At 52.8% G+C, this 15,484-nt stretch overlaps 8 protein-coding genes across 8 annotated transcripts; 3 read left to right on the top strand and 5 right to left on the bottom strand.

Annotated features, from left to right (window-relative positions):
- Positions 1-490: 490 nt before the first annotated feature.
- CTRU02_213675 (mitochondrial 54S ribosomal protein mL60) lies at positions 491-914 on the bottom strand (the record flags this gene model as incomplete). Its single annotated transcript, XM_036729989.1, has 2 exons — positions 491-543; positions 635-914. The coding sequence occupies 2 exons, from the start codon at positions 912-914 to the stop codon at positions 491-493; spliced, it is 333 nt and encodes a 110-aa protein (XP_036578250.1).
- A 653-nt stretch (positions 915-1,567) lies between these two features.
- On the top strand, positions 1,568-2,145 carry CTRU02_213674 (trafficking protein particle complex subunit 2; the record flags this gene model as incomplete). Its single annotated transcript, XM_036729990.1, has 2 exons — positions 1,568-1,752; positions 1,839-2,145. 2 exons carry the CDS (start codon positions 1,568-1,570, stop codon positions 2,143-2,145), a joined length of 492 nt encoding a protein of 163 aa, XP_036578251.1.
- Positions 2,146-2,542: 397 nt separating this feature from the next.
- Positions 2,543-3,127, bottom strand: CTRU02_213673 (histone H4.1; the record flags this gene model as incomplete). Its single annotated transcript, XM_036729991.1, has 3 exons — positions 2,543-2,706; positions 2,761-2,898; positions 3,118-3,127. The coding sequence occupies 3 exons, from the start codon at positions 3,125-3,127 to the stop codon at positions 2,543-2,545; spliced, it is 312 nt and encodes a 103-aa protein (XP_036578252.1).
- Positions 3,128-4,477: 1,350 nt separating this feature from the next.
- Positions 4,478-7,022, bottom strand: CTRU02_213672 (20s cyclosome subunit (nuc2 cdc27); the record flags this gene model as incomplete). Its single annotated transcript, XM_036729992.1, has 2 exons — positions 4,478-4,552; positions 4,611-7,022. 2 exons carry the CDS (start codon positions 7,020-7,022, stop codon positions 4,478-4,480), a joined length of 2,487 nt encoding a protein of 828 aa, XP_036578253.1.
- Positions 7,023-8,519: 1,497 nt separating this feature from the next.
- On the top strand, positions 8,520-8,996 carry CTRU02_213671 (DUF788 domain-containing protein; the record flags this gene model as incomplete). The annotated part of the gene is made up of 1 exon (XM_036729994.1): positions 8,520-8,996. One exon carries the CDS (start codon positions 8,520-8,522, stop codon positions 8,994-8,996), a length of 477 nt encoding a protein of 158 aa, XP_036578254.1.
- An 80-nt stretch (positions 8,997-9,076) lies between these two features.
- CTRU02_213670 (uncharacterized protein) lies at positions 9,077-9,759 on the bottom strand (the record flags this gene model as incomplete). The annotated part of the gene is made up of 2 exons (XM_036729993.1): positions 9,077-9,588; positions 9,639-9,759. 2 exons carry the CDS (start codon positions 9,757-9,759, stop codon positions 9,077-9,079), a joined length of 633 nt encoding a protein of 210 aa, XP_036578255.1.
- Positions 9,760-10,638: 879 nt separating this feature from the next.
- CTRU02_213669 (ebp domain-containing protein) lies at positions 10,639-11,587 on the top strand (the record flags this gene model as incomplete). The annotated part of the gene is made up of 5 exons (XM_070206101.1): positions 10,639-10,861; positions 10,920-10,946; positions 10,999-11,135; positions 11,187-11,421; positions 11,475-11,587. The coding sequence occupies 5 exons, from the start codon at positions 10,639-10,641 to the stop codon at positions 11,585-11,587; spliced, it is 735 nt and encodes a 244-aa protein (XP_070060133.1).
- A 614-nt stretch (positions 11,588-12,201) lies between these two features.
- On the bottom strand, positions 12,202-15,477 carry CTRU02_213668 (phosphatidylinositol 4-kinase pik1a; the record flags this gene model as incomplete). The annotated part of the gene is made up of 5 exons (XM_036729996.2): positions 12,202-12,241; positions 12,315-12,519; positions 12,572-15,032; positions 15,108-15,294; positions 15,398-15,477. 5 exons carry the CDS (start codon positions 15,475-15,477, stop codon positions 12,202-12,204), a joined length of 2,973 nt encoding a protein of 990 aa, XP_036578257.2.
- Between the last annotated feature and the right edge of the window lie 7 nt (positions 15,478-15,484).

The following is a 15,484-nucleotide window of genomic DNA, read 5'->3' as shown; positions in this document are numbered from 1 at the left end:
TCTGTATAGAACCAGCACGGATTAAAAACAAAAAAAAGAGTAGCAAGACGCTAGGTTCACGGGTCTATATTGGTGTTTTGTTCTTTCTTTCTCTTGTTTTTTCCTTTTTCGGCGGGAACACGCATTTTGCAAATGGACAAGGCTTTGGGAATCGATACCCTCAATTTGACATGATTTGAGACAAGATTGGAGTTTGTGCTCTTGCTGAGCACGCGTGATTCTAACCGACTCTGCAGTTGTACTGGGGTGTCTACTTTTTGTAACCCCATACAGATTCGTAATGTACAGTGAGCTGCGAGAGCTCTATATCTTTGCTCTCGTCCGCGGCAGCCTCGGAAGCCATCCACTGCGCCGAGGTAGAGTGTGTAGAGTACATAATCGTACAATCTGGTTCTCCCCCCCATTCGTCTTCTCTTGGGGCCAGTCTCCCGCTCCGTTTCCTCGAAATAACCCGTCCCAAAGATATCTTTCAATCGTCCGTATTCGTCGTTTAGTAACCGGGAGGGTTCAATCTCTGAGAAACTCTCGTCCACTTGGGGAGCTCTGCGCATAAAGGTTAGCCATCTCCTCCGTTGATACCACCGCCGCCATGCATAAACTACATCACCGCCAAAGCTGAAAGAATGCAACGTACTGTGAATGCCCTTGCGGTACTTCTTTTCCTTGCGGTCGAACATGGTGTACTTGTCCCTCGGCAACATTTCAGCCTCGGTAGGCATCTCGGCCTTCCATAGCTCCAGCGCAGCGATCGTCTCCCCCTGCTTGGCAAGCGCCGAATCCACCGTCGCGACAACATTGTCGACGGCGCGGAGGCGGAGTCTGTGGCGGCGCTTCTGGAACTTGGACATCCTCCAGGGGATCTTCCAGAGAAGACCGCTCGACAGCGGCGAGGTCATGCGGAAAGCCCCGAACATTGTGTGTATGTGTATGTGTGTGTCTCTCTGTGTCGTTCGATGTGTGGCGAGCAGATTGGTATGCCAATCCGAAGCGTAAACGATCGTTCGGTAACTCGTTGGCAGAGGAAACGGACAATGTCTTTCCGTGTGTCGCCGTAGGTTCGTCAGAGGGTGTGGTTGTCACGATAGCTTGAGAGCCTCAAAAGTGCAAGTAAACGTTCGACTCCCCAGGGAAATTTTGGAGCTCGCACCAGACAAGTGGAGCCAATTGGATGCGAGCGTTGCGGCTCAAGGCTACCGTGCGGAATTTCCCAGTGGCCCAGTGGACACTCTTTTTTTTTTCCCCCTTTGGCTTCTGGCGCGCCAAAAGAGCGACCAGCCGGGGGACCCACTACCCTGCAGCGCCGCCGCCCCGCGGGCGGCCCTGTGGTCGCTGGCAAGCTGGCTGGCTGGCTGGCTTGCTTCAGGGCGTGGAACTCGGTGAGGGGAGCCCCAGCGAGAGCTTCACCTCCAGACTGTTCGAGATACCCGACTTTCCCCCATCCCCGACGACGCCTCCCCGAATATCGGTTCGCAGCGCACACGGCACATACGATTCGTCTGCGCATTCTCTAGCATACGACAGGACGGCGCAAAAGTTTACACAGTCGTCACTGATGTTGCGGTGAACAATGTCGTACTACTTCGCCATCGTCGGCACGCAAGACAACCCCCTCTTTGAGTATGAGTTCGGCACCTCCAAGCAGGGCGGCGACGGCCAGTCACGCTTCAACGAACAGATACGCCATCTGAATCAGTTTATCCTGCACAGCAGTCTGGATATAGTAGAGGAGGTACAGTGGGCGCAGGGGCAAATGTACGTCACCGCCTTCGTTGGGACAGCCATCTAGAGGGCACCAGTTGCGCGCCGGGTCAAAAGCTGACGATGAAGCCTCCGATCAGGTACCTAAAGGTCGTCGACAAGTTCTTCAATAATTACGTCTCGTGTTTTGTAACGGCCGGCAATGTCAAGTTCCTCCTTTTGCACCAGCCCTCCGCCCCTTCGAGCACGGCGTCATCGCGATCGTCTGCGGCCATCGGCGCCAATCCTACGAGCCCCGCGACTGAGGAGGCCATCAAGAACTTCTTTCAAGAGGTTTACGAGAACTGGGTTAAGGCTATCATGAGCCCTTTTTATAGACTTAATATGGAGATTAAGAGCCCGGTGTTTAGAGCCCGAGTGGCTGCAGCAGGAAGGAAATACCTATAATAGATGGACCAAGACATTAAATGGAACGATGCCAATATGAAAGGGAACAACGACAGGTCCCGCAAAGGTCACGGGTGACCAGTGGAGTGGATACGAGCAAAAATGTAAACATTGACACGCGTCACGATTTTTCAGGCACAGTTTGTTATGTTCAATTCACCATTGTGGTGTTTCCATTCAGACAAATGCGTCTGCCTAATCGACGCCTCGAGTACTATCATTCCCAGAGTCTCGTGTGATCCCCAACGCCGTAAATCAACGTGATGTATCCATATCCCATTACCGTTGAGAAAGACCAATGAACCATCCAAAGCAAGCCTTGATGTTTGACGAACCCGCAAGCCATGAGCTGATGGGAAGTCGCAAGACAAGGCAAAGCCGTGCCAAAAGGACACGCTTAACCACCGAAACCGTAGAGGGTGCGGCCCTGGCGCTTGAGAGCGTAGACGACGTCCAGGGAGGTGACGGTCTTGCGCTTGGCGTGCTCAGTGTAGGTGACAGCGTCACGAATGACACCCTCAAGGAAGGACTTGAGGACACCACGGGTCTCCTCGTAGATCACTAATTACTGTTAGACCGTGTTGAAAACGACTTGAGCAGCGACAAGAAACTTACTGGCAGAGATACGCTTGACACCACCACGACGAGCGAGACGACGGATAGCGGGCTTGGTGATACCCTGAATGTTGTCACGCAAAATCTTGCGGTGACGCTTGGCGCCACCCTTTCCGAGGCCCTTGCCGCCCTTGCCGCCTGTAGCGAGTTAGCAAACATGCGTCTAGATGTAGTCGACATTGTCGTGACGATGCAGTGTGGTGTTGACGCGCTCTGGCAGGCGTTGCAACGCGTCCGGATGCAGCGATGCATGCCGATGGATCCTCGCCCATTAAATCGCGGGGTACACGCGATACCCAGGAGCGCACCGACACCAAAACAGCGACGACAAGAAGCAAAAGCTGAAAATATACTTACGTCCAGTCATGATGAAGGGTTTCTTTAAAGTAGATTGTTTTTAGTGGATGAAATAGGCGCGTCTTGACGACGATACGATGACGTTGGTTGAAAGTGGTGATGGAGTCGTTCAGATGTGGGAGGAAAGTAAGTGTGGAAATGGGGAGAGACTGAGGGGGAGAAGAATTAAATAAGGCAGCAGTGAAAGTCCGGGGGACTGGTTACTGATTGTGTGGTGCTTTCACAGCAGAGGCAGGTCCGGATCAGTAAGCTAGTCCCAATTTGGACAGTGATTGATTTTTGGAAAATAGCGAAACGGTAGGGACCTCAATTTTTTTGGCGTGCATTTCAGAGGTCACTTGCAGCCTGTTGCAAAGCCTAGTTTTAGTAGTCGCGTTGGGCCTTGTTTGTCAATTACAATGGGGGTGGACTTGCCCCGTGCACGGCATTTTTCTTTGGGCCGCAGGGGTGATGGCACTCTGTTGGCTAGGGCGAATTTTGAGTGGTCTGAGCTTTCCATGACCAGCCTTCTGTCACGCGTCAGGTGGCTTCCCGCTTCCTGGCTGCCGTCCGCTTAGCTGTCCGCAGATGCCGATCCGATTTTTGATTGGTCGTCTTTTTCATCCCCGTCGCGTTCATGCAAGGTCCCACACATCACTTATTTTCGTTCTGGACGTTCTGGAAGAAGCTGGTGACCAACTGCCATTCCACATTGCGTGAATGCTCTGCGTTAGGTGTTTGCTGGCTGAGAAAGCTTGATAGACTCATCCATTGGGTATCGATCCAGTCCTGTGACATGGTTCAGGGATGGGTTCTAGTTCTCTAAGGGGCAAGTGTTGGTTCTAGTCTCTCATACTAGTAAGCCTCTGCCGTGGGCGGATTTGGATGAGGTCCACTCCAAGTGTTGAACATCGAAACCCATTAATCCCATTCAAACCAAGAGTGCCTTGAACGGTCATTTGATTACGCATTAGTGGTATAACCGGTGGCCAAATGAGACGAGCTTCGATACTTTGGATAAGAGTTGGCGCCATCGAATAATTCATTACTTTTCTCGTTACGACCAATTTAGAGGATTGGCACTGACGATGCGAGAGCGCTAATATACAAAAGGGCGGTCCGTCCGCCCTTCCAAGCCAATATGCTTCCCCTGCTTTGCTTTCCTAAACGCCGATGCCATGCAGCATGCCGATAAACATGAATCCGTGTCATCGTGCTGTTGTAATTTGCTCAAACCCCAAGCTTGGCGAACGTGCCTCGTTCCGTCATACCCAGATACGTGTCCAATCCTTGCAGCACCCTTAAAAATGCATATAATTACTATCCTCTGCGAGCTGCAGAGGAAATAGACTCGGAGGTGAGAAGCCATGTTGGCATACGTCTATGTCATCATGGAGTCCTCCATTCCCATGTCATCTTCGATGCTTTCAATCGCATCCTTGATCGACTGACTGGCCTGTGAAGGATGATTAATCAAAAGAACAAAACATTCACTTTAGCATCAAGAAACTTACCTTTGGATCCAGAGCAAGGGCGTTGCTGAACGCGCGCACCGCCATCTGCTTCTCGCCAATGTTCCTATACAATTTGCCAAGAAGGAAATGCACCATGGCCTCGTCTGGTGCCATGTCCTTCACGATCAACAATTCCTTCTCCGCAGCCTCGATTTGCCTAAGGGCCATGAGTGCGCGGGCTTTACGATACCGTACCATCGCAGCTTTTGGAGCCAATTCCACTGCTTTACTGAAAAATTGGAGGGCTGGGAGGAGCTGCTTCTGCCTTTCGAGGATTGCTCCTATGCGACAGATAAGAACAGCATTGGTTGGGTTGATGATGGATGCCGTATGGAAGTGGGAGTATGCCTTATCGTAGTTGCCTAGTTTCTCGTACACGCAACCAATGCCGAAGTAGGCGTTATAGTGACGCCGGTCCGCTGAAATTGCATGGCGGAAGGAACTCATTGCCTTCTCATATTCTTCGTTGGAGACGTGTTCGTGACCTTGCAAAGTGAAAGCATATGCAAAAGCCGGGTTCAACTGCGTGGCGCGTTTAAAGCACTTTAGAGCCTGTTCATGGTCTCGAACCAAGGAGAACGCATTGCCCATGGCACACCATGCTTGCGGCGACTCCCACCCAGCATCAATCAGCTCGTGCGCAAGAAAAGAGAGATCTGTCTCTCGCTTAAGGTGCCAGAGGATGGTGGAATAGATTTCCATGTCCTCCATCCGCGTCGGGGCAACAACGCGCAGCTTTCTAAAGAATTTCTCGGCGTCTTTGTAAGAGCCTTGCTCGTAATGTGCCTTGCCCATTTGCACCAGAACCCAAGGAGTGTCCTGTTGGCTACGAGGCAAGGAACTGTAGGTTTGTAAAGCCTCTTGACAACGGAACTGCCTAAGTGCGTAGTAGCCAGAGGCGAACTTCTTGAGCAGATCCATGATCCACTTCAAAGCCTCTTCGATCCTGACGTTGTCGGGCTCTGAAGAGACGGCTTTCGGCGCAGCGTGTTGTACCGCGTGAGGTTCCCGCACCCGTGAAGTTTCGGCGTGATCGACGTCCATGCCGCTGTCTTCAATGGGCTTGCGGTTGCCACTGACGACTCTCCCAACGCTGGAGCCACTAGAGCCAGGTCGCATAATTCGAGAAATTTGGGGTCTAGCCTTCTTCAGCTCGCGGGTTGCCGCGGCGCCGATAGTAGCAGCGCCGGAGTTCGCCTTGGCGATTGATGGTTTATTGAACATATTTAACCTTGCGCTTCTCCGTTGCGCAGGTGCATTAGCTTCTTCAGAATGTTGCCTGGTCTGAACGGGATGTCCAGATACGGTCCTCTTCCGCTCTGAGGGTGCTGCGACACGTAGAATTCCAGTGCCAGTCCCGGTGTCAGAGTGCAACTCAACAGGCTGCTGCTCTTTATCTTGACTTCTAGTGCTTCTCTTGGCACCCAATCTATAACTCATTTTTGGCGGTGCTTCCAGAAAGCCAGGCTCCACGGCCTGGGCCGTCCGCGTCCTTCGCGGCGCCGCCTGGGGTGGTTCGGCGGCGAAATTCGAGCGCATGGTAGGGACTTCAGGCATCGAAACTGGACCAGTGGGTGTTTCTACAAGATCAGAGTCGCCGTTGGCTGTGGCTGGCACGGCTAACCTTGACCTCGCCGCTGTTATTTTTGACATGAAGTCGTTCTCCTCTGTTTCGGGGGCGAAGACGTTCGAATTAAAAGGCATGTCTTGATAGGTTGAGGATCGGTAAAGGTTGAAAGGGTCGGACGAGTCCATGATGGTCCGGGCCGAATGTTTCTTGGGTTCGAACGAGTTCGCCGTGCTCTCCTTGGGCTCCTGCGACATGGTACCGGCGTCTTGGTCAAAAGAATGAGTTAGGGGGTCGGTGACCTGAAAGATATTGGGTACTCTGACTTTGACGCCCATATCGCACAGGGCCTGGAAGGCATCCCACATGAACGGGTTGGCCCTAACGGCATTCTCAAAACACTCGATGGCCCTTCTGCGATCGTCATAGGCTCGGTACATCTTTCCCAGCAGGCAAAGTATTGCGGCCTCGTCGGGGTACAGAGAACGGCCGGAAGTAGTGTGTTTGCCCAGGTTCGACTTGCCAATCCACTTCTCTCGCGCCTTTTCGAGCGCGTTTATACCGTCCTTGTAACGTTCCATCTTCATACACGCATGCGCAAATACCCAGGCAGCGCCCAGGTTTGTGCCGCGAGAGGCTGAGGGCCTGCTAACCTCAAATGCAGTCCTCGTGTCGCCGAGACGGAGATGGCATAGTGCCAACAGGTAGGCGGATTCGCTCGACTTGGGGTCTTGGGCATTTAATCTTTCGGCAAAAAATAGGGCATTCTCGTAGGCATTGTTGTCGACATGGTAGTATATGACCTGTCGTAGCAGCCCTGTTGTGGCTGCACTCGTGGGCGCCATTCTCACGGCGCTGTGAAGAGGCGTATGTGGTTCGGTGAAGGGGGGTTACCGTCGACAAGAGATTGTGGCCATGGGATCGCGCAGAAATCGAAAACAATCGTCGGATCAAATGGCTGGGAAGTGGTTCTGCCGAGCCAACGTCCCGAGAGGGCGGGCGGCTACGGTTGGGAGGCGTGATTAAGCTCTGTCGAGCTAGGATGTCGAGTGTTGTGCAGGCGCAAAAAGTTGCGTCGGTGAATTTCGAGGTTGGAGGTCGCGCGGAGCCTCAGGCCAAGAGCAGGAAGAAATGTATTGTGGGCGCGTTCTGGCGGCTGACTAGGAGCATTAACAATTAAGAGCCGTAATAAACGACCTGCACAATCGAATTGACGCCGTAAATGCTGGGGAAAGCGACCGTGATAATGTTGTGGTCGTTGAAATAATCCAACGGGCAATGTGCTGTTGCTTGTGCGTCTGTCTAGGTATCCGTAGAAGACGATCGTTGTCGTGGTGGGTCCCGCGAATTGTTTGGGTCCCTCTGGGAGAGAGAAAGATGCAAGATGCAACAGTGAACTCAGGCAAAAAGGCACGGTATCGGCTCCTCGCAGCAACACAAGACAGAACAACGGTCCATCTGACTGACTTCGATCTCCTGGCAGGAACGTGGCTATAGGGCACACTGAATGAGACCGTAAAGCAAAAGGAAAAAAAAAAAAAAGGGAACGGAGGGGAAGGTTAAAGACGGCGTAGGGGAGGGGCGGAGGGGCCAGCAGACTGAGAGGATCCCAAAAGTCAACAGACGTTAGGCCAGGTCAGCCGTAGGCTCTTCTTGCATGAGATGGCGGAAGGCCAAAAGCGCGAGAAGAAGAAGAAGAGGCAATGAAAGGGCAGGGTCGTCGTGAAGGTGTCACCTCAAGTCCGGAACCTTGTCCTTGTCTAAGATCAGTTCAGGTCAGGTTCCAGGCTCTTGTGTTGACCTGACGGAGGCGTCTCTCTCTACGGTCGCGCTTGGTGTTGTGGTACGGTAAACCTGATTGGTTCATGCAATGCCGCAGCGACCACCATCACTTCGCCCAGCAACAGGAACAAGCGCCCAGTCAGCGGCCTTTCTGCCTACCAACCCCCCTGTCGTCACCTGCCAGCCCCCGTAGTAACCGTAGGCTGCAACGCCCCCGTTCACGCCTGCGCCAGAGACACCCACCCGCCACCTTTCTTCTCGGGGCCCCACTATGCGCCGTCCGTTCTCCGTGTCAATGGACCCCCCGCGGTTGAGCCACACTTTCTGGAATTTCGTCACTCTCATCCTTCAGCCTCAATTCTGCTGGCTCGCAACCTGTCTTCATCCCCCAGGAACGTACTCATTCAGTTTGGTCTCCACCCTACATCGAGGACTCACCAGACCAACTGACCTCACACACGTTTTCACGGTCTTGACGTTATTTGTCATTTTTTTTTTTTACCGTTTCCTTACCATTCCGGTCAGCAAATAACAACACCTACCCAGTGACCTCTGTCGACATGGCGCATAAGGCGAAGAAGGATAGGGCTAAGTCCAACGCGGCCGCCCTGAACAACCTTCACATTGGTTCCGCTGTCGTCAACATTGGCTTCCTTCTCTTCCATTTTCTCTTGAGGTCGCGGTCTTTGTTTTGGTTCTTCCTCCTTTCCGCTCCTGCCTTGATCTGCGAGTTTATCCTGGAGAATACCGGACGCCCCAAGTACGATGTGGGAGGAAGTTTGAAGGCGTCAGGCGAGGACCTCGGAGCCGCCGGCTTGACCGAGTACATGTTCGACGTCATATGGGTTACCTGGGCCTCTGTATTTCTTGTCATTCTGTTCGGCAACTGGGGCTGGCTGCTGTGGCTTGCTGTCCCTGCTTATGGCGTCTACGCCGGTGCTGGTCTTCTTGGAGCTGGCAAGAGAATGGCCCAGATGCAGGGTGCGAACAACGAGGCCCCTGCTCCCGTCAACCGCCGACAGCGCCGCGCAGCATAGACTGCGCGTCACCTTGGCCCACGAGACTCGACAACTGAGGCATCGTGTCTATTCATGTCTATCTAGTGTAGTCTACTGCCTCAGTTCTGTCTATGCCATGGCTGCTCTTCCGCCCATTGCTTGATAAGCTCGGGGTCTGCGTCTCGAACCAGAACATGGATGTGTTCAAGAGCTCGGACGCTCTGCAGCGCGACCCAATTCTTGAACCAGACAACCCGGTCTGCCCCATTCTCACCGAGGCTCTTGACGAAGTAGTTGTCAACAAACTCCTGCGCGAGGCGTCTACTCTCTACCGTCATGTCTCCCGTTTCAGGGTTCGTAGGGATGGCGGTCCGCAACCAGACAACGATGTGAGTGATTTCTGGGTCGAGTCCATACGGCCAATCATTGACAAGAACCCGGTAGTCGGAGGGGTCTTGGAAAGGAACGGCCGACTTGGGAGTAAAAGGCGGCTCACCCCATGTCTTGGGCAGGCGGTTTGCGATGAGGTAGTTTGTCATGGAACCATACTGGGCCTTAGTCTCGGCCGTCCATTTCATGTACCGGCGCAGGTCTGAGGGCTTGCGCTTCAGGACCTCCAGCTTGTTTGACTCTGTATACAATTAGACGTTTGTAGACGGCTTGGGCAATAATACCACGCACTAATGATGTCCTTTAGCTCTTCCCAATTGTGCTTCTTGAACTCCTCGTCTGTCTGTGAGAGGACCCACTTATCAACATCTGTCAGCGGGAATGGTGATTCTTCTACTGGTATGTCGCCCATATTGACTGAAATGCAGCTTTGAAGCTCAAGTAAAGCCGAGAGGATTGTGTGATTAACCTGTAAACGTGGTTGTTCCTTCAGAGGTGGGAGGATGACACGACATAGGTATGTTGAGTGGCACAGGCTCAAGCAATTGGCGGTAAGGAACGACGTCGGATTGACTTGCAGCGGAAGATCAGCGGTCCGAGCTCCTCGAGCAAGCCTGGAAAGCTGCACCCGTCCGCTGTCTTAGGCCGCCTAATAACCTTCTTCTAGTGGGACATCAACTGGCGTAACTACTCAGTTCAATCTGTGTCCACAAGATTCTAGAGGTGACTTTCTGCCTTCAATGCCAGACACATCCCAATACTTTGAACTTTATAGAAACTCCAGTATTTCCAATCAGATAACTAAATAAAGACTAATTGAAGACACACAAAGCATGACAAGTGCAAGTGATTGGACCTACTGAGGTTCAGTTACTATCGGCCCCTGGACTGTAACTTCTTCCACAAAGTTCAGCTGCCCTTTCGTCCAAAAACCAGTGCCTTTGTGAACAATAATAAGGAAGCCCACGCCTGCCTACCCAATACAGCGTCCGTGTCGTCAGAAGATCACATCTTGCCTTCACCTAACATTTAAAGAAAGTACCCTTGTTATCTTGGGAATGATCCCCTGCCCTTGTTAAACTACCAGGCAGGACCAGGGCGCTCCAGAGACTTTCTTTAGGTGACCTGACCACTAAAATCCAACGAAAGCCCACGCATCATCCCCCCCACAGGCGAACTCCAGCACCCAGCATCAGGACAGTTTACGCGTCTCGACTTCATCATTTGGAGTTTAACGTGGTCGTGTGCGCGTTTTTGGTGACCTCGACGTATCAATTGATCATTATACAGTATGGATAACGCAACGGCTTCGGCTGCGGTTCCTGCTCACCCGTACTACCCCATCGTTGCGCCGCTATGGCACTACACCGTCAACCAGACCCCCGTGGCCATGCTGCTCATAGCTTTCGGCGGCATCCTCGCGCTCTGCGTCTCCATGGCTGTGGTGAGCGCTAAGAGGGCTCTACCCAGTCTTTCGAAGGCCGACCAGCTTACCGTTGCATGGTTTGCGCTCTGTGAGTCGTGTGTTCCAGCTCTAATAGCCCGCCTTCAATGGCTAATACCATGGTTTAGGTGGTTTCCTGCACTGCTTCTTCGAGGGTACGTGACAGTGTTTCCTTGACTTCTTCGATTAGGCTCTGACCACTGGCAGCATACTTTATTATCTATCATGAGAGTCTCGCAAGTCTCCAGACCCTCTTCGGCCAACTCTGGAAAGAGTATGCCCTCTCCGACTCGCGCTACCTGACTTCCGACCCATTCATGCTCTGCGTCGAGTCCTTCACAGTGGTGAGTCTGAACCTCTCCCATGGCCACATCGCCGCATTAACAAGCAACCAGTTTGTCTGGGGTCCCCTTTGCTGGGCCATCGTCATCTCTATCGCCAAGCGGAGCCACTTTCGCTACCCGCTCACGATCATCATGTGCGTCGGCCACCTGTACGGCGTCGCGCTTTACTACTCGACCAGTCTCACCGAGTACTACTTTAACGGTGTGTCGCACAGTCGACCAGAGTTCTTGTATTTCTGGGTCTACTACATTGGGTTCAATGGCCCCTGGGTCGTGGTTCCTGCGCGTATGTCTATCTACGCCATCGTTGAACGCGTATTGATGCTGACGTAATGACAGTTTTGCTTTACCAGAATGTGATGCACATCAAACGCAGGTTGGAGAGCGGCGAGAAATCTGAGTGGCTTCTAGATCAGCTCAGAGGCGTCACTAAGACTAAGAAGAGTGCGTAAAAATGGCTAGTGAGACAGAATAAGCGAGCGAAGCAACACAGGCTCAAGCGAAGGCGGTTTGTATGTACAAGAAAGACACATAATTCATGGTGAACTCATAACAGATTTGATTGCCCTCCCTATCATGCGACTGACTGTATTCGCTCTGAAATGAAATGAGCGGAAACACCAGCATCTAAACCTTGATGATGGGCTAGTCGAGCGACTGGCCTTGTAACGCCTTTGAACCACTTCTGTATTCCGGCGGTTTGTCGTTTTGTTGCCCTTTCAAGGCTATCATGACACTTGCTTACTTGCCCGACATACCCCACGCGTCGTCGTTCATGACAGCCAAACAAAACTTCCACGTGGATATCATTCATCTTATTCTGTATCCTATATCTCTTCCCAAGAGGCGATGAAAAAAAAAAAAAAACTGTCTACCTCCAACAGCAACAAAAAACTGCCTCCCCGTCAAAGTCACATGTTTTGACCGAGAGATCATTCCTCGGCTTGTCATTACTAGCCAGTTTCGTCTATTCAACCACAACGCCGCCCAGATGCCTAGATGCACGTCAATGTTCCCCCAATGCTCGAGTTGCTGGTCAAGCTTTCCCTTTTCTCACAACGACCGTCTAGTAGATGCCCTGCGTTCTATACTGGAAGGTATCGTAGCTGGGCCGCGTTAGCACACAAGAATCAAGAAAAGGAAAAAAAAGAAATTGGTATCAAAAAGACAATGACTTACAGCCTCGTGTAGTAGCTGCCAAGGGACTTGCCAATCAGGTCGGTCTCGACAAACGTCTCCGCCTCGTCCGCACTGAGCTGCAGTTGGAAACGTTGACGGAGATTGTGTGTAGCTTGGGCTACGCCGGCAGAGTAACAGGGCATCTTTGAGTCGCGTCCCATCATGGCCACCAGGTCGATGATATTGTCCGCAGACCGTCGCAAGGCTGGCAAAAGTTAGTTGAGGATCCCGACATACCACATTGAATTGCAACTTACCCTGGAAAGCCTGTTTACAGAGTTTCTTGTAGTCTTCGTAATCATCGGACCCAATGCCACCAAGCACCTCAATGTACTCCTGTGTCAGCTTGAAGGGCGCCGCTTCAAAGCCAACAGATCCCGGCGAGTTGGACAGCATGAAACCGAAGTCGATATGGACAATGTGTCCCTCGCTGTCGATCAAGACATTACCGTTATGTCTATCCTTTAGCTGCAAGATGTATGAAATTATGCTGTACGCGGCCAGAGAACGCTTGAAGGCGTCCACTCCTGCCTTGTAAGGCTCACTATCCTGAGCACCAAACGCCTTGAGGAAGTGGTCTCTAAGCGTGGCGAAGCGGCGTTTTTGACCCGGTCCCGTCTCCAACGAGAGTGTCAGACTTCGCTTGATCGAATGCAGAGAAACGCCATTGGTGATTGTCTCGATGAGACCAGATGATTCGCCAGTGACGAGGATGCGCATAAGCTTGACCCAAACGTTAACCTTGGCGTCCACCCAAATCTTGTGGCAGACGTCGATGAGCTGACACGCAAACGCCTCCTGTCGCAAATCGGCTCCTGTCTTAACGATAACGCTGACCAAGTCCCAGTTTTTCATCCAACCATAAGGTGAGGTCTTACGAATGCGCTCTTTCTTCGCTTGCCATGCTTCACCAAACACAGCCGCACTTGGATCATCACGGTCTCCCTTGCTTTGAATACCTCCTGTCTTGATATCGTTTTCCATTCTCGCTAGTCCAGCGCCGGCATTGACCCCTGGCTCGATGGGTGACTCGCCCTCAATCTCGGGCTCGACAGTCACCTGTGCTGCCGCAGCGGCCTGCGCGGTGGAGGCCTTGGCCATAATCGTATCAAACGTTGGCCCTTGCTCGTCCATGTCGAAGCTCTGCTCTTCCAAACTCTGCATGCTGGCGATGATCTTTGCCCTAATAGCCTGTACTTCTTGTCTTGGACGCTTGCCGCTCGTAGCTTCAAGCTGAGCTAACATCTGCGAGGCGGTGCGCATGTGTGTAGCGAGTGCCGAAAAGTCGGGCTGTTCGACAGCCGGGTTGCTGCGTGTAGGCATTGTTAACTTGCGAAGCGGGCCAGGTGGGCTGCTAGACCTCGAGGTAGATGCACCCGAGCTGCGCGGAGTGATCATATCGGAAATTGTGCTAGAAATAGTCGTGTTGCTACTTGGGTGGCGTTGGATGTGTCCCGCCGCAGCCTGCTTGCCTTGGAACCTTTGAGAGGGCTCTTCGTCGAACGGCTTCAGCATGGGAGAGCTTCCAAGGTCACCGGACACGGGTTCGAACACGCTATCTATGACCGGTTCGGGCGTTCTAGGTGCGATGGGTATGCGAGGCGAGTCTGAGAGGTCAAAGATGCGCCGGTTGTTCCCTTGGTCCGTCACAAGAGTGGCCAAAAGACGCTTGTTGTCTGGAGTCTCGGGATCGAACGAAAAATCATCCCTCAGGACCTCCACCATCAGAAGGTACGGCACTTTCTCCGCACTGTTCAACACTGTTGATTCTGCCGGGTTCAAGCGCACGATTCGGTGGTGCCTGCTCTTTGCCGGAGAGCCATCAACGAGCGTAGGGGGGCAAATGACGGGGACGTCTACTTCTGCCGGGAGGTCTTGTGCAATGAGAGCCAGCTCCGCACGGAGTGCGCTAAGACGGGCAGGCTTTGGTACAATAACCAGCCGGTTCGAGATGCCCTCGAGTGCAGTAAGGAACTGGGTCTCGCATCTAAAGTAATGCTGTCTTAACAACCTTGTCTTTTGCAGCGACGTTAGCTCGGCAGCACTGGCCCCGGTCTTGAAGTGATGCGAGTGCCTCCTGTTGAGTGCGTCGCCTGGTCGCTGCGGGAGTCCTGCCGATACCGGCGTCGCGGGCCTGGTGATGGCCAACCTTGGGGATCGCAGCTCGGGGAGAGGCAGTGATGAGGAACTAAGTCGTGCGTCCGCATTTTTCATTTCAAGATGTAATGGCAACCGCTTACCCTCGATTGGCGTCCTCGAGCCCGACGAATTCTGCCCAGAAGGGGACGGCTCCGTCGACCGGTGAGGTAAGTTGCCCGAGATTACCAAGTCTGGGGCGCCCGCAATACGTCCACCATCTTTCGTACGCCTAGCCCTCGTGCTACTTCCTGCCGTCACCGTCTGAGACCTTGTCATCTTGGTATTGTTGTCTTGGGAGTTGGATATCAGGTCGTCGGACGGCTGAGGCTTCCTGGCCTGTGCAACGGCGAGGGGCCCTGCCCATTGCGGGACGAGGGGAACCGCGACACTGGCCAGGACGAAACTCGCGAGCACCGTGACGGGTAGGATGTTCTCCTTAATCTTTTCATGTCGCGCGGCATCCGGCAGGCCAAACACGATATGCTGCACCTTGTTGTACACCCTTCGACACGTCTGGAACGCCTTGGATTGTGGGTTGGACGATAAATCGTGTAAGTACGTCTGAAAGAGCCAAAAGGTCTAGAGAAAGAGGTTAGCCAGCCCATCGAATGCGCAGAGGAACGCAATGGGGCGAAAGGATAGATGCTGACGAACCAGGAGGGCGGCAGTCACAGACTCCTCACAAAGGTCCAGGAGGAATTCCTCCAGGGCCATGGACTCATTGTCGACGCTGATTATAAGGTGGCATAGCTGCGGCAGGAAGAACTCGATATCCTCGTAGGGGAACTGTCGCAGCTTGTTGCAGAGGACATAGTGGATGCCCACATGGTCGGCGTAACGGCTGGATCAAGTGGTTAGTCAAAGATGTCCCACGTCATGTGTCAGCGCCAATTGGGTGTGCGACACACGGTGCGACAACTTCATGGGAGGAGGGGAAAGCTCACGATAAATAAGAAACAGAAAGGAATGGGTTCGAGTTGAAGACGTCGGACTCAAGGAATCGCTTGAGCAGGTCCCACGACATTGGTTAC

The sequence above is a fragment of the Colletotrichum truncatum genome, assembly GCF_014235925.2.
Source record: "Colletotrichum truncatum strain CMES1059 chromosome Unknown Contig_0010, whole genome shotgun sequence".
Lineage (NCBI taxonomy): Eukaryota > Fungi > Ascomycota > Sordariomycetes > Glomerellales > Glomerellaceae > Colletotrichum > Colletotrichum truncatum.
This window is presented reverse-complemented; position numbering and strand designations above follow the sequence as displayed.